The sequence below is a fragment of the Mus caroli genome, chromosome 8 (assembly GCF_900094665.2).
Source record: "Mus caroli chromosome 8, CAROLI_EIJ_v1.1, whole genome shotgun sequence".
NCBI classification, from domain to species: domain Eukaryota; kingdom Metazoa; phylum Chordata; class Mammalia; order Rodentia; family Muridae; genus Mus; species Mus caroli.
This window is the reverse complement of record NC_034577.1, coordinates 17,275,795-17,297,379: the sequence shown is the minus strand read 5'-3', so window position 1 is coordinate 17,297,379 and position 21,585 is coordinate 17,275,795. Positions and strand designations below refer to the sequence as shown.

The 21,585-nt window shown below is 47.8% G+C and overlaps 2 protein-coding genes across 2 annotated transcripts in view; one reads left to right on the top strand and one right to left on the bottom strand.

Annotated features, from left to right (window-relative positions):
- Window positions 1-12,058, bottom strand: part of Plat (plasminogen activator, tissue type) — a 24,853-nt gene extending 12,795 nt beyond the window's left edge. The window contains exons 1-3 of the mRNA XM_029480689.1: window positions 11,974-12,058; window positions 2,370-2,457; window positions 1,108-1,150 (exon numbers count right to left, since the gene is read on the bottom strand). Coding sequence (XP_029336549.1) covers window positions 1,108-1,150; window positions 2,370-2,444 — 118 coding nt within the window. The 5' untranslated portion in view covers window positions 2,445-2,457; window positions 11,974-12,058. The remainder of the gene's footprint in view (window positions 1-1,107; window positions 1,151-2,369; window positions 2,458-11,973) is intronic.
- Window positions 12,059-21,057: 8,999 nt separating this feature from the next.
- Ikbkb (inhibitor of nuclear factor kappa B kinase subunit beta) overlaps window positions 21,058-21,585 on the top strand; it is a 95,357-nt gene continuing 94,829 nt past the window's right edge. The window contains exons 1-2 of the mRNA XM_029480688.1: window positions 21,058-21,097; window positions 21,267-21,340. Of these exons, the coding sequence (XP_029336548.1) occupies window positions 21,058-21,097; window positions 21,267-21,340 (114 nt within the window). The remainder of the gene's footprint in view (window positions 21,098-21,266; window positions 21,341-21,585) is intronic.

The following is a 21,585-nucleotide window of genomic DNA, read 5'->3' as shown; positions in this document are numbered from 1 at the left end:
GGGGAGGGGAGGGGAGAGGAGGGAAAGGAGACAGAGACAGAGAGAGACAGAGAGGGGTAGGAATTGGGATCTAAAGCTGAACTTGGGAGTTCTTTGATTTCAAGTCAAGAAGTTGGTTGTTGTAATTTTCTCTTAGAACCCTGATAGAAACCTTTGTGTGTTAGCATTAACTCAAGACAAGAACTTATCTAGGGGAGTCTTCTCGAGTGTCTGTGTTAGCCTAAGTCAGTTACCTCTGGAAGAAATGAAATTCATTAAAATAAATTAGTTAAATTAGTAATGGAATTACTAATTTAAACAAGGATTGAAATTGATTAATTTTACCAACAAGAAGTAATGAAAACATGGGGATGGTAGTAGATGTTGACCAGGCACTGGTGAGAGCCCAGGAATACCTAGATGACTGGCTGTAGGTAAGTCATCTTTTTTAGGGCTACTTTCTCTCTTTCTCTCTTAAAAAAAAAAGATTTATTTTATTTACTTTATGTATATGAGTACACTGTAGCTGTACAGATGGTTGTGAGCCATCATGTGGTTGCTGGGAATTGAACTCAGGACCTCTGCTCGCTCAGGCCCACAGATTTATTTATTATTATATGGAAGTACACCGTAGCTGTCTTCAGACACACCAGAGGAGGGCACCAGATCCCATTATGGATGGTTGTGAGTCACCATGTGGTTGCTGGAATTTGAACTCAAGACCTTTGGGAAAGCAGTCAGTGCTCTTAACCTCTGAGCCATCTCTCCAGCCCAGGGCTATTTTCTCATCTCTCTCTCTCTCTCTCAAATACTTTGAGCCGTGTTGAGACAGTGTCTGCTGTGCCCCCAGACTGGCCTTGAATTCATGATCCTCCTGCCTCAGCCTCCCAAGTGTTGGGATTATAGACACACACCACCCCCACCCAGCTATAAGTCACAGCTTTATTATCTCCTGATTAGCTGCCCCTGGAAGACCATATCTGACTGACAAATAGTGATTAAGCAGGCATTTTTCACAAAAGCACTGGAAGACCTCTCAACAATGCTGCAAGTGGGTGCCAGACGGAAGACAGACCTTCTGACAGTCAAGTATTATGAGGCCTGGGTCTGCCTCCCTTCACCACTCACCTCTGTAGGACCGGGCTCCTCTTCTGAACCTCCCGTGCATTCCCTGCAAAGACACCAGAATGGAGGAATGGTCAGCAAGAGCTGGGGAAAGACCAACCAGAGTCTTCCAACCAGCTGCTACCTAAGGAGACATAGAATACCCTTTCTTACCTTTTTGTCAAATACCTGCTCTTCCTACATGCCTAATGCCCGTCCCCACCCATGAAGAACTTCTTGCACAACAGAAATGCTTCCTATTCATGTCAACCAGTGTGGCAGACACTAATGCCACGTGGCCACAGACTGCTTAAAATGTAGCCAGTGCGACTGATAAACTGGAATTCCAATTTGATTTAGTTCATTTTAAATTTTAAGTTATTGGCACATGGCTAGTGGATTCAAATAAAGCTGCAGGTCCTTGCGTCCTTCATGAAGACATTGGGATCCTCCCTTCTCTATCAATCCTGTGCCTGAGCACTGTGTACCCTAACTCTAACCCTTTCCCTAACCCCTAACTCTATCCCCAACCCTACCTAACCCCTAACCCTATCCCTAACCTGATTCTTAACCTCAACCCCAACCTTAACCCCTAACCCTATCCCTAACCCTATTCCTAACCCCAACCCTAAACCCTAACCGCTAACCACTAACCGAGTCCCGGATGCACTTCCCACAGCTCAGGTAAGCTTGGCCATATAGTATATTGTATATCGTGCTCTATGTTGAGGCAAGGTTTCGGCAAGTGGGTACAGCCTCTGTCCCCATCAGCTAACCTGCTTCAGTGGCTCATAATGCCTGTCTTTTCTTAGTACCCTATGGGTGAATTCAAATACATTTCCTCCCCCGACCCGTGCTGGGGATCATACCCTGGGCCCTGTGCAGGCTCTTTTTTCACTGAGTTTCAACCCTAGCCATGGATTCTTTGAAGCCTATGTCAACAAAGTCTCAAACTTGTGACCTTCCTGCCTCGGCCTCCTGGTTGATGGGAATGCACATGTGCGTGCACTACTGTACTCAAGCACAGACACTTTTTCCATAATGGCTCCAAAGCAGGGAGGGGCACAAGTTAAGAATGGCTTTAAGCCAGAGGCATGGCCAGATTCTACTTCTGGAACTCAAATCCTTAGTATCCTACCCACAGGGGAGTGCATGCTATGTGTCTGATCACTCCTGGGAACTTGTCCTACACCCTGAGCTGCTTGGGCGCATGGAGACTCCTGGTTACACCGCCATCATCTGTAAGTTTGGAGACCCGATGTGGTGAGGCAGGGAGGTAGACCCACCTGGTCAGGCAATGGGAAAGCCAGTCCACAAAGCAGCAGTACACACAGCAGCTCTCTCTTCATTTTGCTCCCCATTTCTTCTGTGTCCCTTAAATTTTGGAAGACAAATAAAAGCAATGAAAAACGTGATGTGGGCAGGCAAAGGATCATAGGACATCCAGGGCTGTCGTTTCATTTCAGGTGACCCATCCAGCAATGACTCTTGCAGACATTATCTGGAAGATTTCACACACATCTGTNTCTGTCTGTCTAGACGGGGAGTGGGGTGGGAGGAGAGATTTTGTGTGTGTGTATGTACGTGCATGTGTGTGAAAAGTATACAACAGCATTACATTTACTACCTTAAGAATTCAATATTCAGCTCAGTGGTATTCAACATATACAAACCGATATGGACTCAACCCACCATCACATCCGTCTCCAGAGAGTCATCGCAGTGAATTCAAATCCCTTAGCCGTTGAAGAGTGGCTCTTTGTTCTCCTGACCCTTGTCTACCACCACCCTTGCTTCGTCTGTAAGTTTGACTATCTGTATGTATTATAGATGCAGAATCATATAGTGTCCGTCCTTTTTACATCTTTGTAGGTGTAGACCCCTTAGAGTGATATCCTGAAGGGTCAGCCACACTGTAGAGTTCTCGCCCTTTTTTGAGCCTGAACAATAGCCCATTGTCTGCTGAGACCCCATTTTGCTTGCCTCATAATCTGCTGATAGATAGTGATTGCTGCAAGTAGCTCTTCCCAGAGATCCCTGTAGGCTGCAGGGTAGGAGCCATCTCTGGTGCTTCTTGGATGCTCAGGTACTACATCACCTGGACCTGGCTTCCTGAGAAGGAATTCCTGTCCAGGGCTGAGCTAGGAGTCACATCACTGTCCTGTCTGACTCTCTCAGAAGTAGCTGCAGGAATTCTATTCCTGGCACATCATGGTGCCTGGTCAAGCTGTCTCATGTGTCCCCAGCCTTGGTGACTGCAATGGCTAATGCTGCATCTGGGGCAGGGCCTCCCTCTTCCACCAAAGGGAAGGCTCCCTCCACGTTGGCCCCCGTTCCCTCTGGAATATCCGTCTCTTTTTATGTAGACTCACAGATCTGGTGATGAGCAGATCTGCAAACACTGTCTGGTTACTGAACTCACATTTCCCTTGATCCCCAATCCAATTTCCACTTGCCTTCCCAGTGATTTCTGTTTTCGGTCTGAAAGTAGGTTAGTTGGCCTGGATCTTTTGTGGTCTGGCAAGCCCTCTCACTCCCCCGTTGTCCACAACATCAAAGCAGGACTTTCCTTTCTCTGACTCATTTCCCCTTCAGTCACAACAACTCTGATTCCCACCACTAGCCACTCAGGGTCCCTGAGCCCACTGGCTCAGAAGTCAGCAGGATCCACCTTGCCTGGAGCCAGCAGGCTCTGAGTTTTGAGGATGCCATCTCGCCTCTTCACATGGCCCAAGATTCATTTAGCTTCAAGATGAAAACAAAAAGGGGGTGGTGTGGTGAGGAGGAACTGAGCTGGGAGACCACTAACTTCTGGGTTCATCTGGGGCTGCTGGGACAGTGGACAGAGCTACAGGGAGATGGTAGTGATGTCAGGCACAAGGCGCAGAGCTAAAGTGGTCCAATAAGAAAGTGCACAGTGGGGTGATGGTGGCAGGCAGGGGAGGAAAGAGAGCCACTGTAGTGGGAACAAAGAACCTCAGAGGAAGGAGGAGTACAGAGCCCCAAGGGAGGGAACACAAGGCTGTGGGGGAGAGAGTGGGGGTGCTGGGTATGGGGAAAGGAACAAAGTCATCCTGTGAGAAAACCCAGGTCATGGGCTCACAAGGAGTCCTGCCCCGCTGGACCCACCCTCCATGACTATCCCCCATGGCAGGAGCAGAAGAGCTTCCAGGATCTTTGCTAGTTTTGATCTGCCTTAGCATGGCGGACTGGAGGGCTCTGGAAGCCTTTTCTCACTGGAGGGCCCTCTGGGCTAGCAACTGCCTGCCTTTTGGCAATCCCAGAAGGACACAAGTAACAATGGAGGCCGGCCAGACTCCTCCTTTCTCAACCTTCCACTTAAATTCACCCTTAATAAACCGAGTTTAAATGTAGAGGTAACTCTCCCCTGGTTTTCTTGCCTTCGTTACCTGGTAACCTTGGGATGAGAAGAAACCAAACACTATTGCAGGTGTGATTCAGAGACGCACCCCCTCTTTTTCAAACCAATCAGCCCATTCAGGGGCGTTTTCTGAGTCTTTGTTCTAGACACCTCCTAAGTTACTGGGGTTGTTTTTGTGTCCCTCCAAGATAGGATCTTGCTATGTCGCCAGTTTGGTCTTGATGACAGGGAAATTAGCCCACCCTGTCTCAGCCCCTGGAAGGCTGGGTTTCTGGTTGCTTTTCTATTGCTGTGAAGAGACACTGTGCCAAGTCCAAGGCAACTTAATAATAGAAAGCATTTAACTATGGGATTGCTTACAGTTTCAGAGACTGAGTCAGACCGTGGCTGGCATGTTAGAGGGCACAGCATTAAGCAGCCTTAGCTCTAGAGAAGTAGCTGAGAGCTGACTGGGAATAGTGTGGGATTTTTAAACCTCAAAGTCCACCCCCAAGCATCCAAACCACCACACTGGGATTGGGATTACAGGAATTCCCCACCATGTCCGACTAACTCAAGGCTCTCTAGATGTCAAGTTAAACGCAGAGCAAAAAGTACATCACTGGTACATGTTCCCACCCTCTTCCTCCCGAGACCCGATCAGCTGCATCATGGGAGGCTCCTCCTCATAGGAGGGACAGGAGCTCAGGTTCTAAGGACTTGCTACCTATCTCCATCTGGGCTTTGGATGGCTGGGCCTTGAGCCAGTGATGATGAGTTGCACATAAGCTAATAAGTAACTGCTTCTACCCACACTGCATGCAGACAATCACAGCAAGCTGCTGGATGGACCACATGGCAGAAGAGGAGGATNACAGGGGAATTAGTCACATGCCAGACGAAAACCAGTGCAGTTCCAGAGCAAGGGAAGGAGAGAAAGGAAAGACTCGTCTGGTTTTGTGGGAGATGTGGCTGGAAAGGTCACGGGCAATGAGGGCACCAAAAATAAAGTGACCAGCAGAAGTGTGGACCTAAAGTCCAGGCCCACAGAGTGGGAGGTTTGACTCTGTAGACCCTGGGAACTCACCAGGGGTATTCATGGGTGCTCATGGGGAGGCCAGCGTGGGGTCTAAGGACTGCAACTGAGGCTGGCTTTAAGATACAAATATGTTAGTTTCCCTCTCGCCTGCAAATGGTGGGGGGAAAGGGAAGAAGATAGCGAGCTTGATAGTAACTGGATCTCCTTGGAGATAGACTGTTTCCATGGAGATAGACTGTTGTTTCTAAGAGTCAAGAACATGGACCATTCTGAGAAAGTGGGGATTTTATCAGAAGTATGACACCTGGGGCTATGGCACTTGATGGAAGCCAGGCAGTAACTGCATGGTTCTGGGTCGGACAAAGCTACCGGAATAGTAATAAGCCGACTGACAGAAAGCTTTGAAAAAGGCAGGTGATATGTCCTCAGGCCTTTGTATGACCCTGTCCTCTTTACATTCCTCACAAAACCCTTTCCCCCCAACAAGCTCTGTGCTTAGGATGGAACATAATAACTCGTTCACTGAAAGGAAAGGTGACTGAGCAGAAATATGAATAACGATACGGAGAGAGAATATGAACTCCCAGCAAGGCAAATCCAAGTGGCTAGACTCTTAGAGTCCTCCTCCAGAGCTAGCTTTCCAGCTTCTGTTGTATCTGAGTGGTGACACAGCTGTAAATGGATAAAGTGCTTTTACTCATACGCTGGTCATCGGTCCCTTCTCTATAGCATATCAGAAAGTGGTTTGCAATCAAGGACGTATATGCATGTGGTCAATGATAAACATTGGCTGTGTGCCTGCTTTGCTATTGTTTACTTACATGTTGATAGCCAGAAGTACTTGAACTTTTGTATGTGAACAAAGCAGCCAACAAGTTATAAGAGGCCAGAGCCCAACCAGGAAAGGCCACTTGGGAACCCACCCTGTTGTCAACTTTTGTACAATGTGCTAGATTGTACTGCTTGCATCTTTGCCAAGGACATTCGGGGTTCTTATTACTTTGTCGAAAGTCCTGTGGAGATCCGAGTCGGAGAGTCAGGAATAATAACCCTAAAATAACACATGGCCTTGAAGCCACTCTTCTGCTGACACTCAACGACCACAGCCTAGAATGCCAACCCATTAGGAAAGTCCCCCAAACCTCTGCACCGTCACAGACATGTGTCTAGAACAGCTTAAGAGGTGAGGTGAGCTGCTTTAGAGTTGGAATTGGGCCTGGGAAAGGGCAGGGAGTCCCACAACAGCTCACCTTTGGGCCCGGCTTGGCAGGACACACCTGGGACCCCAGCACCACTTAGGAACAGAGGGAAAAAGACCACACCAAATTTGAGGCCGATCTGGACTATCAAAGTCCAGCAACATAAAGTCCCTCTAAAGAAAGGAAAATCAGCTTGCCTTTCCTTATCCAAGCAGAGACAGCCCCACCCTCACCCCACCCCCTGCCTCCTAATGACAGTTCAGTCTATGGGTTCTTTTGCCAGGAGTGAACATACTTTAAAGGAGCATGCTGAGCAAGCTAGGCTCTACCGTTGACCTACATTCCTAGCTCTTAATTTTCCTTCTGCGGCCTTATTGTTTGGTTTTGTGTGTTTTGTTTTAGACAGGATCTCCCTCTGTAGTGCAGGCTGGCTTAGAACTCGCTGTCCCCTTCAGGCTGGTCTTGAACTTTTGATCTTCCCGTGTTTGTTTGGCAAGCGCTGGTATTGGAGCCATGCACCACCACACCCAGCCAAACTGTTTTCAAACTCTCCCATCACATAAGAAACTCTTGGGCTGATGAGATGGTTCAGCAGGTTAAGACACCTGGCCTCCAGTCTGAAGCCGTGAGTTCAAATCCCAGAAACCCACGGGGTAGAGAGCTCTTGCTAGCTATCCTCTAATCCCAAGCCTGTGGTTTCCAAAAGCAATTCTTAACTTCTCAAAAAAGTAACTTTCCATAAGTCAAATGCTTATTTTTTCCTTTCCATTTTGAACGGAGCTCTTTACAAGGAGAGAAGAAAGTTTTCTTTCTCAGCTTCTTCCCTCCCTTTCTTCCTTCTTCCTCCCTCCCTCTCTCTCTCCCTCCTTCCTTCTCCCCCAACCCTTCTGTCTCTCTGTCTCTGCTTTTTTTGTTTGTTTGTTTATTTATTTATTTATTTATTTATTTATTTTGGTTTTTTCGAGACAGGGTTTCTCTGTGTAGCCCTGGCTGTCCTGGCACTCACTTTGTAGACCAGGCTGGCCTCGAACTCAGAAATCCGCCTGCCTCTGCCTCCCGAGTGCTGGGACTAAAGGCGTGCGCCACCACGCCCGGCTTGTTTATTTTTTTGATACAAGGTCTCACGTAATAGCAGACTGGCCTTAAATTTACTATGTAACTGAAGTAGCCAAGACTAACCCTGAACTTCTGAACCTTCCAGACCCCGCCTCCCAGGTGCCTGGAAAATCTGTTTCTTGATATAATATGACCAGTTACAAGAGGGTGGAAGAGGAATTGCATCGAATTCTCTCTGGTGCCCCCCCACCAGAGGAAGTATAGCATTTTTAGCATGTAGGTATGACTTGCGTCTAAGCTACATGGGGTTATCCTGCAACAACCACCCTGCTCCTTGTTGAATCCACTGCTCTACCTCCCACTGGGTGATCTAGTTGTTTGGAAGAAGCAAGCAAGCATTGGTTGTGGGTTTAGGAAGTGTATCCTGCATCCTCTTGGGATAAAAACAAAAGAAACTTGGTTTAGTGATTTCATATCCTTCGAGGATAAAGGCAAGCTTAGCCAGGCAGTGCCTGCTCACTCCGAAGAGCCTAAACAAAGGGAATCCAGTATCCATCCAATCTCAACTCCTTCCACTCCCTAAAGTAAACACCACCCTCTCCAGATGCAATGAATTAACAATGAAATAATTAGGCAATTCCTCAGCCTGTCTCTGAGGTTCGCACTCTTGAATCAGGAGGTCCCGGTCTGAAGGGTTGGTTCACTCTGTCGTTCCATTCCGAACGTATCTGAATTTCACCAGCCTTTCTGGAAAGTGGCGCCACCACAGTGAATAGGAGATGTGTGTGGATGGAAGCCAGGCACTCAGCAGAGGTCTGAATGCTATCACTTGCCTGGCATTGAGTTTTCAAAGCACCTTACGTTCATTAATTACTCAAGGCTTCTGACCTCATTTTACAGACATGAAAATGAGACAGAACTTCAAAAGGACTCCTCGAGGTGGTAGTTTGAGGACTGCCACCTGCCTCCCGAGCTGTCTGAGCTCTTCCCACTAACGATCTGCATGATCCTTGTTTGTGACATTTTTTAGTTTTAATTTCTGGTGCTATGGATTGGACTCAGAGCCTTGCATTTGCTAAGCGCATGTTCAACCACTGAACTGCAACTCAGCCCTACTGCTAACACTCTTAAACGGCTTTAAAGAGAGCGGACACTTCTCAATGCTAGGAACAGGATCCTTGAACTTGGACTCCCAACAGCCACTTACAGGTCTGGGTGGGCAATGTTGCCCCTCTGAGCCTCGGTTTCCTGGGCTTCCCAATGGGCTAATCCCTTCTATCTTGTATAGTTTTTGAAAGTTAAAGGAGCAATAGATAGAGAACCTGGAAGCCTGATGCACGGCCGGTGTGCACCGGGCTTCACGTGAATGCCCTCATCAACAGGACTCAAGTTGTTCAAAGTTACTGATAAAGAAGAGGTACCAAGCTTTCTGGGGTGTGTGTGTGTAGGGGCACAGTCCTCCTGGTCTTCAAGGGTTAATAACGAATCCTTTTTCCTCGCACATATGACATGATAGAAAGCCCAGGTTCTGCACCAGGGTCAGAGAGCAGTACACACAGGAGCCATTACTTCCTGAAAGCAGAGTGATATCTTGTATCCCCATCTTCAATCTGTTTTCCTGATTTGCCTTTTTCAGGACAGTTTTTCCACCCCACAGCAGGGCCTCTGAAACTCTCTGGGCATCTGGAATCAGCACTTGACACATTTGGCTGTTTCGGTGGAATCATTAAGGTATAAGCTAACAGGATATTTGCTTCCACAGAATAGACTTGCAGTAGAAAAGTCTACAACGTATGGGACCAGTCTATGCCTGCAGTGACCATTTCAGAGGCACAGGGTGGACTCAGGTCTGTTAGGTCAATCCCCAAAGAAAACTCTAGAGGCTTCTCCCAGGAGCACTGAATATGAGGAACAGCTGGCTTGTGTTTCCTAGGCTGCTGACACAGCTCTCCTAGGCTGTGCCTTTAAACATGCCAGAGAAACTTGTGAGACATGACCAGCAGTCTGCTTCATTTGTTTTTCCAGTAACCAAGAATTGAGTTCATCTTACCTTGCACTCCTATCTATAAAAGTTAGTCTCCCAGACATCGTGAAAGTAGACAGTTGGGCCAGTACGAAAGATGATGGTACTTGACTAAGGCTTTGTGAATCTCTACCTGTAATTTTCCTTTCCTTTCCTCCTTAAACAGGATCTCACTTATCCCAGGCTAGCCTTGAGCTTCTGCTCTTCTTGCCCCCATCTCCTGAGCACTAGGGATTACAAGTGTTCACTGCCACGCCAAGTTTATCTGGTGCTGGGAATCAGGCCTAAAGACTCTCTGCAGTCCACGTGAACTCTCTGCCAACTAAGCTGCAGCCCCAACTCCAGCTCCGTCCTCTATAAATCCGGGTCATCAGCACCCGACTGGGTTTGAAGTGAGACCTATCCCATGGCCAGCTCAAAGTTGGCCTTCAGTTCTTGTTTTCTGCATTTAGTTGCTTCCTGCAGCATTTCCTGCCCAGAGAGAGAGAGAGAGAGAGAGAGAGAGAGAGAGAGAGAGAGAGAGAGAGAGAGAGAAGGAGAAGAAACAAAAAAAGCTATTCTGGGACAATAGATGCACAGCTGCCAGTACTCAGATTGCACTGTTTCAGCTCAGACCGCCAAAGGCTCCCACTTGCAGAGACCTGGTGTCTCAGGGAAGTGTGTGAATTTTACTCTGTGAATGGGGTTAAGTCTATTAACTGTGGCTGATAAGCTGTGTTTGCAGCCTCCACCATTAGATGGAGGACAGCACATGTGTTTTCACCTTACAACCCTCACAGCAGTCTTTCCAGTCCACAAGCCCGCTAGGCAACTCTGAGTCACTCTCTGGCCTTGGCCGAGCACCCTGCTCAGGGAGCAGTCTTAATGTGTGCAGCTTCAGTCCCCAAAGCCTTAGCGGAAATATAGATGTTCCTCTGCTCCTCCCGGCTGCATCAAGCATTCTGGGTCTGGGAGAGAGCAGGCCAGCTGCTGTAGAGCTCACAGGAGACTTTCCAAATAATCTGGGGGTGTCCTGGAAACTCTGCCTTAATCCAGTTTGTCTGGGGGGGGTGCAGCTAGTACTGCCCCTACCAGGATACAGGCTGGCTCTCCTGAAAACACTTTAGGTGGATTGAACAGGATGGTCAGAGGGACGGTTTACATTATAGTGTTTCCAGTATCTGGTCTGGGACTGAATATGATTTAACTCTCACGGGCTGTGCCCACTCTACCTTCCACTGACCTGCATAGATTTGTTCTGGACAGGCCACGGCTGGATCTCAGCAAAAATCCCTAACTGTATTTTTCTGTAAGTGTACTCCAGTTGTATTTGTGACGCGCTTGCAGGATTGTTAAATATCCACCACCACGACAGACACACGTTTTTTGTATATGCCCCTGCCCCGTTATCAGCTGCGGAAGACCACTGCATCATTCTAAGCTGGCCATCAAGTTAAAGCATTGCTACTGCTTTTCTTTGCACTGAAGCTTCGTCCTTAGTTATCTTGGAGCGCTGCATACTTTCCTCCCACACCCACACCGTCTCCCCCCCTCCCCCACTCCATCCATCCTCCCGCTGTTTCTGTGAGGTTAAGAAAACAAAGGTCCTGAAGGAATCCAGAGAGCCTTTAGACTCTTCCAGCTGCAGCATGAAAAAGCAAACACATCTGTGCTTGATGTCCAAGGGGTGAGATTGACTGGAAGAACGGAAGAGAGGATGCGATGAATTCCCGAGAGACGAGAGGTTTTGCATCCTGACTCCCACTAGTAATGAGAGGTTCCTAAAAATCTCAGCTTCTCTCTGCCAGCCTAGTTAATCATGCTGCCCAGGCAAAATGCCCCCTCCTTGATGCCCAGCCTGTTTTTTAGTGTGTTTCTTGGTCAGAAGGTAGCCATACAACTCTGGCTTCTCAGCTCTGGAAGGCAGCTGAATCTAGTTACTGCCCGTTAGTGCTGCTCCCATTGTCTGTTGAAAGAACCCGAGTCATTCTGTTTACTTTCTCCCCTGTGCAAGCAAAACTTCTGCAAGAGACACCTCTCTCCCATTCTCTCCCTCTCACCTCAGCTTACCCAGGGTCATTGCAAAGAACTGTCCCTTCTGTGTAGATGATGCTGGCTAGTCCTATGACTGAGCTTCCATTAAGCATCCCTTCACTGGCTCAGTTTGCCCCCAAAGACTTTAAAGGGACAGAAGAAGAGTCGGCTGTTAGATACCGGCAGAAATTCAACTTACCACTCTGGAAGGGGCTTCTCCTTGGCGCTGAGCTCTTGAGTTCCTGCAGGCTCTGTCTCCCTGAACAGCTCCAGCCAATTTGAAGGATGAAGAAGGGGTGGGGCCAGAGGTGTGGGCGGGGTTTCTCCTATGCTGGTGGGTGCCGGGTGGACTGAGGAGCCAATGGAGCAGTCGGTGTCTCTAAGGAGGGGGGAGGAAGTGCGCGCGGAGGAGCACAGCCAGTCTTGGCTTGCCGCCAGTTTGATTATTCACCGTACTGATGTCATCGAATCACAGGAATTTTCAGAGTTGTAGGGGACTTAAGAATCATCCTGTTTTAAAACCCTGATCTCAAAGGCCTAAAAGGAACTATAAGGATCTGCTGCTATAAGCTCCTGTCTTGACCCATGTTCTAAACAGCCCCGCCCAGCTGGGGAGGGGGGAGAGGTCTTCTGGATTTTGAAGCAACTACCCCTCAGGACACGTGGGCAATTAATTGGCCACCAGGCAGATGATGATAAGCTGGGTTGGGTGTGACTGGAGACAGAACGCACATGACTTTTGGTGCGCTCCCTACCTCTGACCTGCTCTCCTAGGCTGAGGTGCTTCTCTGCGGCATCTCAGCAGAGATCTCTCAGAGAATTGAGAAAAGTGGGGAAATGGGCAGTTCTTTCAGCCTCAGCACCCTGAAATTCTATCCTAAGCCTTCCTTCTTCTAAGTCCCCCACCCCGGAGGTGGATGACGAAAGCTCCTGAAAACTGCTATTCTGATGACCCTTTCACAACCTACCAAAGCCTCGGCAGTCCCCGGGCACCATGTCACCCCAAATCCAATTTAGTCTTCCTCTGCAGCTGCTTGCACATGAGAGGGGTGGGCGAGTGGCCTCTGTCAATCTCTCAGCTGGTGTGGAGCTGAGAGGAGGGTTTCTCAGAAATCACAGGTGCCCTGAGTTTTGCTAATGCACACACACACACACACACACACACACACACACACACACACACACATCCTCCGAACCCCCAGCTTTTGTGTTTCTACCACCTGTGAGTCTGTTTTCCCCTGTCAGACTGGGCGGGGCAGGGAGTGAGTCTGAAGAGCCAGAAATACAAATGGGAAGCTGATACCATAACAATGGGAACTTTGATTTTAGTCAAAGGATTGCAGTGGAGGGGGGGGCAGAAAATGAAAATAAATCTTAATGACATCACATCCTGGGAAACTTGCCTAGGAGCCCTTTGCTCCCAAGGGCTCCAAGTACAATAACTTGGGGGCAGATGGATAAGAAAATGAAGTGCTGAAGAAAGAATTCCTAAGGCTAGCTTCTGCAATGGGGGTCCTCTCTGTAGAGTGTGTGTCACCTGTGGGGGCAGAGAGCTGGCTTAATGCGCCTTTTGTTGGGGGCAGTGGAAGTGGACAGCTGACGAGGTATCAGGACAAAAACCACGATGAGAAAACTAATTAAGAAGTGATGTGATTCCCAGGATAGCCTAAGAAAAGAGAAGTGGGCAAGAAGCTAACAACACAGCTATTAACCAGGAGGCAGGTGCTCTGTGTACAGACTAAAAGCATCTCCTTTAAAAGGGGATCAGCTTTTAAAGACAAATGAGGTAAATATCCAGATGGCATTATTGGGAATATACTGCTGGGATGTAGGGCCTCCTCATGTACGCCATGGCTGGTCCTGCCCTGAAATTAGACCCTATTAAGGTCCAAGGCTCACAGACCTGCATCTCCCTGCCCTATTTCTCCTGGAGGACTCAGAGATGGCCTATTAACAAATGCTGAGGTGGCGAGGGACTTTTCTTTGTGACATACTTGACCAGAGGAAACCCCTCACCTCATACTTCTGGAAGTAACCCCAGTTGAATTCACTGTTTAGTTCTCCAGGCTAGACTCATGGAATTGTTTCCTTTTTCTGTTCTCAGTCTAGAGTTAACAGACATTCGCTCATATCTGCTTAGAAGTAGTAAAGGCAGCATATACTGTCCAGGCCTTCATCTGCACTGGAGACTTACACTGGCTAGCTGGACCAGGTGGGTGAATTGCAGGCTCATGCACTCCATGAAGAAAAAAATAGATAGGACAAAGCAAAGTCCTCTTGGGGATGGTGATAGCTATGAAGAATCGCTTACCAGACTGTACAAGAGGGATTTGCACTATTCTTACAAATCGTTCGAAGTGATGAAAATGAAAAGTTAAAAATCAGGCAATTCTCCTGGAGCAGACTTCTGAAATTTTAACCTAATAATAATAAATTTTAAAATTCCACACATGATTATAAAACCTTGGGTTCTGTTTGTTTGTTTGTTTGCTTGCTTGCTTGCTTGTTTTGGAACTATGTAACTCAGGCTGACCTTGAACTCCAAGAATGTACCATCCAGAAGCCTGGTCTAAACCACTGTTTTGACCATGTGACACTGAAGACAATTTAGATGCTCAAAAATAGAGGAGTATTGGCATTCGACATATCAGCATAGTACAGTATTGTATGGTATGAGGATGATTGATTGATACCACAGGTATATAGACATACTAAAATTAGGAATATCACCTTGCCCTTAAGTACATGCTGTGTGATGTAAATTCTATAAACCCCACAGGGATGAGCAGATAAAGATTAAAACACAGCATTAGGGCTCGATTGCTATAGCAATGGATGGATTTTTCTTTTCAGTTTCTTTCATGGTACCTGCATACCACTCTGAGAAAAAGAAAGTGACTTCATACCAGATGCAGGCACGTCTGGATATGCCCAGCTCATGAATCTGACACCAGCATGAGGAAGCAGCAGCTGTCCATACAGGCAGGTTCCAATGAAAGAAATGTGCTTTTAGTGACTTACCATGGTCTTGCTCCGGAATCTATTCAACTTCTTTCCAAACAGATTGTATTTTCAGTCAGTTCCTTGGTGGTAGGAACCAAGTTCCTTAGGTTGATCTGTTTTGAATCTTCAAACTAGGATTTCCTTTCTTTGGGCCCACTGCCACCTCGTGAGCTTCCAATCCAGCGGCTAGTCACCCAAGAGCTATGTGGCCCAAGGCAGAGGGCCAGGTTGGACACCAGGAAGTTTGTTCTTTTCTGTCTGTTTGCTTGTGTTTAGATTTGCTTTCTTGTGTTTCAGATGAGAATGCTAGAGACTCACAGGGTTTGTTACATGACTCAACCAGAATGCCACAGGAGGGAAAATGCTTTTCGCTGAAGGACCTGCTGTTTCAGATTTAATAAGCCACTTAAGGGTTTCAGGGCTGGAGATGTGGGTCACTGGCAAGGCGCCTACTCAGGTGGCTAGCCCTGTGGAAGGGAAGGCTTTTTGATTTCCCAGAAAGGGTGAAGGTGCCTTTAAAGACTTTGTCAAACTATCTTCCAAGCAACATTGGGGTCACAACGTGAACAAGATTATCCAATGGATGTTAGTAAGAGGGGAACTGCAGGAGACAAGAGGGTTGAGGGAGTTCTGTACCTTCCGCTTGACTTTCTATGAACTTAAGAGTGACCTATGAGGGCCAGAGGGCTAGCTCAGCAGTGAGAAGCACAGGCTGCTCTTGTAGAGGACCTGAGTTCAGTTCTCAGCACTTACATCAGCTGACTACTGCCTGTAACTCTAGCTCTAGGAGACCCAATGTCTGTGGCCTACACACACACACACACACACACACACCACAATTATAGGATCTTAATTCTTCTGACGAGATCAGTTGCTCTATGAGATCATTCGCTACCCCCTACCCCCACCCCCAGTTTCATGCCAGCATCTTAAACCAACAGTCAGGCAGAAGCACTCTGTCATACTTTTATAACTTTAATGGTGTCCATGATTCATAGAGCTATTCTAACCCAGGTTGTCATTTCTTTCTTATTTCTTTCTTCTGTTTAGTTTTGTTTTTCTTGGTGTTCTGGGCATAGTACCCAGTCCTTATGCTTGCTAGGTGAGTACTCTGCCACTGNCCACGTGCCCAAACCCAGCCTTTGCATCATAAGCTTGAGGGCACAGCAAAGTGACGGTCCTGAAATGCTGGCGCCCAACACTGGGCACTGTGTCTCGGCCCTCACTCTTCTTCCCCTGAGGAATGCTTGCTTGCTTTCAGCCCTTTGGTTGTTTAATTTGCTTGTTAGGTCATCATAAAGATAATGATAATGACAATAACCTCAAACCAAATGACCACAGTCGGCCCACTTCCTTCTGACCCCCAACAGTGGCAGAGAGTAGCTACGCTGGCAGCAGGCTCTGTGGAGAGACCCTGGAGCCTTCAAGCTCATTGTAAGTTCCTCAGGAGAGAGATACACTTCTAATGGGCATGGTGACTTAGGCAGCATCCACTCTTACGTCTGTTCTGGTTTCCAGCAAGGACTTGCATGAGTCCGGGGGTGACGGGAGCACTATTGCTTACTCTGCGCCTAGTATGGCAGGACACCCTTCTCCGCCTTCTTCCTGAGCCAGGCATTTTTACCTAGCAAACACAACCTCAGTCACTTCCCACAACTCCTCTCCCCACCCATGCAAATGATGCATGATTTATAAAGATGACCTTTTACCTCGTTCTCACTGCATCAAACATTTTTCCCCCATGGAGGATTTATAACAATCCAAACAAACCTGAGGTCATTTCCCCGGCCCTAGCCTTCCTTTATCTATGGGGCACAGAGTTTCCTGTCTGATTTTAGTCACCAGCTATTCGGAATGGGGACATCCTGACTGTCCCCTGACCTATCTTACTACCTGTTCAGGAGTGGCTGAGTCCACAGCTTTTCTTAGAAATTAAGGAAGTAGATCTGAGGTGCAGCTCAGTAGACTAGAGCACCTGCCTAGCAGGTGAGAGACTCTGAAGTCTTCCATACCAGCAGAGGAAAAAAGTGTGTGTGTGGGGGGGGCAATGGGGGGAGAAAGTAAAAGAGAAAGATATAAAGAGGAATCTGCAGAACACAGAGCATGAGTGGACTCTGTGCACCTGTATACCTGACCTAACGCTACCTGAAGAAAAGACTCATTGTCAGCATTTACCTGGCAGAGCCAAGGCCAGCCAGTCCCTGCCTTCTAAGGTTACCTATAGCTTTGTGAGGACCAACACAGACATTATACTGTGCTATGGAAAATGAACCAGGTCATGAGACTCTTTGCCATGGTTTTTTTTTAAAAATGCGCTGTGCACGAGGGACTGACAGCACAGGACAGGGCAGCTTTGGCTGTGGATGCAAAAGGCACCTGAAGTGTCTTTTGGCAGACAGGGAACAGATAAGACTCTGGAGGACGGAGCTGTCATCATAACCTACCTGTAAAAGTACCTTCGGCAAAGTTGGCAGGAGACATGATATATAACTTAGTGGTGAGACCTCTGGGAGATCTGATTGTTTTAAAGATGACTAAAAACAAGTTCTGGACAGGTCTGCATTCAGAATCAGGACAGCAGAAGGAACAGAGGTGGCTAGTGTGGATAAAAACAGAAGTGCTCTGTAGATTGGTGATCACCAGAAATAACCATGATGCTGCCCTGCCAGGGCATCTCGGAGAACTGAGGGCATGCTCTGAGGGGTCCACCCTGGGTCTCAGAACCTGGGTTTCAGCGGGTCGCCAGTAGCAGGACCTTGGTTTCTGTTGCTCTCTGTCAGCTGCCCATGGAGAACTCACCATTGGTCTCTCCAAGAACTGAGGCTGTTACCATTTCGTCTGCCTGGTACCCATACATCCCACACGATTTGAAAACACCATCAGCTGCAGGCCAGCAGGGATCCTGCTATGGCAGATCTATAGACCAAGTGGCTGTTCTAAAGACCTCAAATGGTTCTTTATTTCTGCTTGGTGACCCGGGAAGTTGCAGCTATCAAGACACTTAACCTTCGCCTTTTTCTATGCTGCCAGGGTAAAGAGATCAGGCACTGTTTCCATCCCCAGAGATACCTAAAACAGCCTGTAGTAAGAGGAAGTCATCTTTGTGCCTGGAACCCCATGGGGAGCAGAAAAATGTCAGAAGAGGTGAGAAAGCATTTTGGTCACTCTCTAGCTGACAGAGACCAGAGTGGGTGGGTGTGAGATAAGTGGAACACATCTGGAACACATCTGCCCAAAGGCTCTGATGTTCTGGATTAGCAGTGACATGGTTCAGAATTTAAGCCCTGACCAAGGTTATCTGCAAGGTCCCCTAAGCAAGGCATTCAACTCCCCCGAGCTAGTTGGCCCATCTGTAACACTGAAGCTTGGGAGAACCTCAAACATCTGTGGCACTGATGAGTAAACACACACTGAATTATTTCCTGCTTAAGGGTGTAGCTCCGTGGTAGAGCATTCGCCTCCTATGGACAAGGTCTTAGGTTCCACTCGCAACACAGCAAACAAAGCCTATTATCTACAAAGCTACTTGGTAAAGGGTCCAGAGGAGAAAGGAATGCAGCGGAGGCTGTAGATGCGATCACAGCCACCCTGCCCACCCTGCCCACCGCACAGTGAGCAGCCTTGTAGATTTGGTGGGATCACCGTGAGGCCACCTAGCTGTACTGTGACAGGGGTGGGGGTTGACAGCAAAAGGCTGGAAAGACTTCGTGGTGCATTTTCCCAAACAGTTCTGCCTCTCCTAAACAGGAAGTGGGTCTGAACACTGCATTCCTGTAAATTATTTGAGATAAAGCAATACACAAGACTACATCTGAAGTTGTTCTATTCAGCTAGGTGCAGGAAAAAAAAAAAAAAAAAAAAAAAAAGAAATCAAGTGTAACTGTTTACCAGTGTGAGCAGGTGATAGCCCTCCTGTATAGAAAGCAGCAGCTCTTGTTTTCATGGTAACCCAAGCTTCTGCTACTGTGATGTGAGATATCAGAGACTTGTAACTCCCTCCCCAACTCCCTCCCCCCACCAATGACACGCACACATTTGTACATTCCAAGGAGAGAATGTTCCAGGGGGGCCCCACACCTACACTCTTATTTCTCTAGGTGTTAGGTCCATGGGTGTGGCTATGTTCCCAGAAGTGACTGCTGCCGGTCACCACACAGTTCTGTGACGTGGTGTGGCTTTGCATCACTACAAGACTTTATAAGAGCAAAGCTCTCCTATAAAAGCCAACGGTTACCACTGCCAGGCCCATGGTCAAACTCTAAAACACAATTTGACTGTCCATTGAAAAGTGATTTGTATTTAAGAAGATTACATTGAAAATGTTAACGGAGTGGGACGAAGAGATGGCTCAGCGGATAAGAGCACTGACTGTTCTTCCATGAGGTCCAGAGTTCAATTCCCAGTGAGTACACGGTGACTCGCACCCCAATCTGATGCCCTCTTCTGATGTCTCTGAAGAGAGCAGCAGTGTATTCACATACATTAAATAAATAAATCTTTAAGAAAGAAAGAGAGAAAGAGAAAGGAAGGAAAGAAGGAAATGTCAATGGATACCTTTTGCATACCACATGGAACATATGCAGTCCTATGAGGTAGGTCCCGTGACTGTCCCTATGTTGAAGGTGCAGAAACAGAAGCCCAGAGATCTTCACATACTGACTAAGCTGCTAAAGTGCAGGCCAGAGCTCAATCCGGCCATCTAGAGTCTGCGTGTGTAATCCAGTGCTACGCCATCAATAAAGCTCTCAGATGACAACCGCAAGGATGATGGTCTTGTAGCGCTCTGGACCCTGCTGTGGAGGAGCAGGACTGGGCATGCTGGTTATGGGGGACACAGAGATACCTGTAGCAGAAGCACTGGCCTGGACCACCAGTGAGCAGCCCCCACAATAGCAGACTATGCTTTAAACTCCACCCACCTCTCTGCTGCCCTCTGTGTGAGCTCCTCTCTCAGTCAGGTGCTGCATACCTCCGATCATTGGCACTAGAACTCTGGGCTCAAGTCCATACAGCCCATGGCCATTGAACCATCCTCGAGATCTGCCCAGCCTGGGTTATATATATATCTACTGTTATAGCTTGATGAGTAGGGTCTCTTGCCTGAAAAAGCAAGAGAGGAATGCTGGCTAGTCTTCTGTTACTACAGCAAAATATCTGACAATATCAACATAGGAAGAGGAAAGGGTTATTGCCGCTTCACAGTTTTGGAAGTGCAAGCCCAGGAAAACATGGTAGAACAAAACACCCAGGACATGAGCCAGGGAACCAAGAAGATGGAGAAAGGAGTTGGGCAGAGTGAGCACAGACCTCATTAACTGCTCCTATGACTTGGAGAACTTCCACAAGGACTCACTTACCACAGACCCTCCATCCCAGTAGTTCCACTCTAGGGACCAAGCTTCTAACACATGAGCCTTTGGGGGATATTTCCGATTCAAACTATAGCGAAGGGATCCAGGCATACAAATACTGTCCACAGAAGACTGCATCGTGTAAACACCGCTCTTGCTCTATGCTCCAAGATTCTCTGTCCCCATGAGCAGGGAGGGAATTCTGTATTCCCAGAGCAAACCAGGTCTTCAGTCTTACAGACCCAGGAGAAAAATCTATCCTTTGGTCTAGCTTATTATTTTACATTCATTCTCTCATTCTCTCTCTCTCTCTCTCTCTCTCTCTCTCTCTCTCTCTCTCTCTCTCTCTCTTTGACTCTGAGATATTCAACCAGTCTGTATGTAACTGAAGCAAGATTCCAGTCCTTTTCCTGGCACATTGTGGCATGCACTAATTGTGGCTAAATAAATCAGATCTCAGATTGGATGAAGCTGAATATTGCTGTAAAGGCAGAGAAGCTGTACTTGGAGAACACCTAGCTACTGGTTCCTCCTCGAGGTAAGTATAAAACACCTTTGCTAGTTGGTGCGACTACAGTTTTATAACAAGCTAACTCTGGTGACTGCAGATGCTAATGGTGAATACCTTGGACAGAGGTGGGTTTACACAACTCACATCAGGTTTCTGCTCCCCACTGCCCAATCTATGCTTTTCTCGGGGTATCATAGGCGCTCCTAGGAGTACGCTGTGGGCAGGCGGACCTCTGCTATGGTATATACTTGGGCTTTTCATGACCTTTTCATGACTTTACTTTGCCATTTCCTTATCAGGAGCTGAGAAACCCTATCTGCATCAAGCAGACCCTGCGCCTCTGTTTTCTAGCCACACAGTGGGCCCCTCTCCCAGGAAGACAGAAGCAGGGCTATCTGTGGAGTCCTTCACACCTTACATGCCGAGCTCTCATCTGAGCTCCACCGTGTGCCCCAAGAGTGAGTCAAACCCACTCCTGACCCTCAGGTAGCCAGCTGTCTGCTGAGGGCAAATGTGTACACATGAGAGCAGGTAGTGGGCACATTTTCTGGTGAAGCTAGATGGTAAGTATTTGGAGCACAGAGGCTGCACGAGCTCTGCCAGAGTTCTGCCTCTGTCATTTTGCAGTTTGTATCCCCAGTGTCCCCCAAAGGCCAGTGTGCTACAAGCTTGGTCCCCAGCCTCTTGCACTACTGCAGAAGGTAGGATCTTTGGGGTAGGATCTAATGGGAAGGAGATAGGTCACCCATAGCCTGTTCTTGAAGGGGATAGTAAGACCCTGACTCTCTCCTCTTCCTGTCTTCTGTTCCTCTCCCAGTTCCCCATCTCCCCTCCCCTCCTCTCCTCTCCCCTCTCCTCCCCTCCCCTTCTCCCCTCCGGTCTCCTCTCCTCTCTCTCTTTTGCTCTCTCTCTCCTTCTCTCCTCCCTTCTCACCCTCCCCCCCACT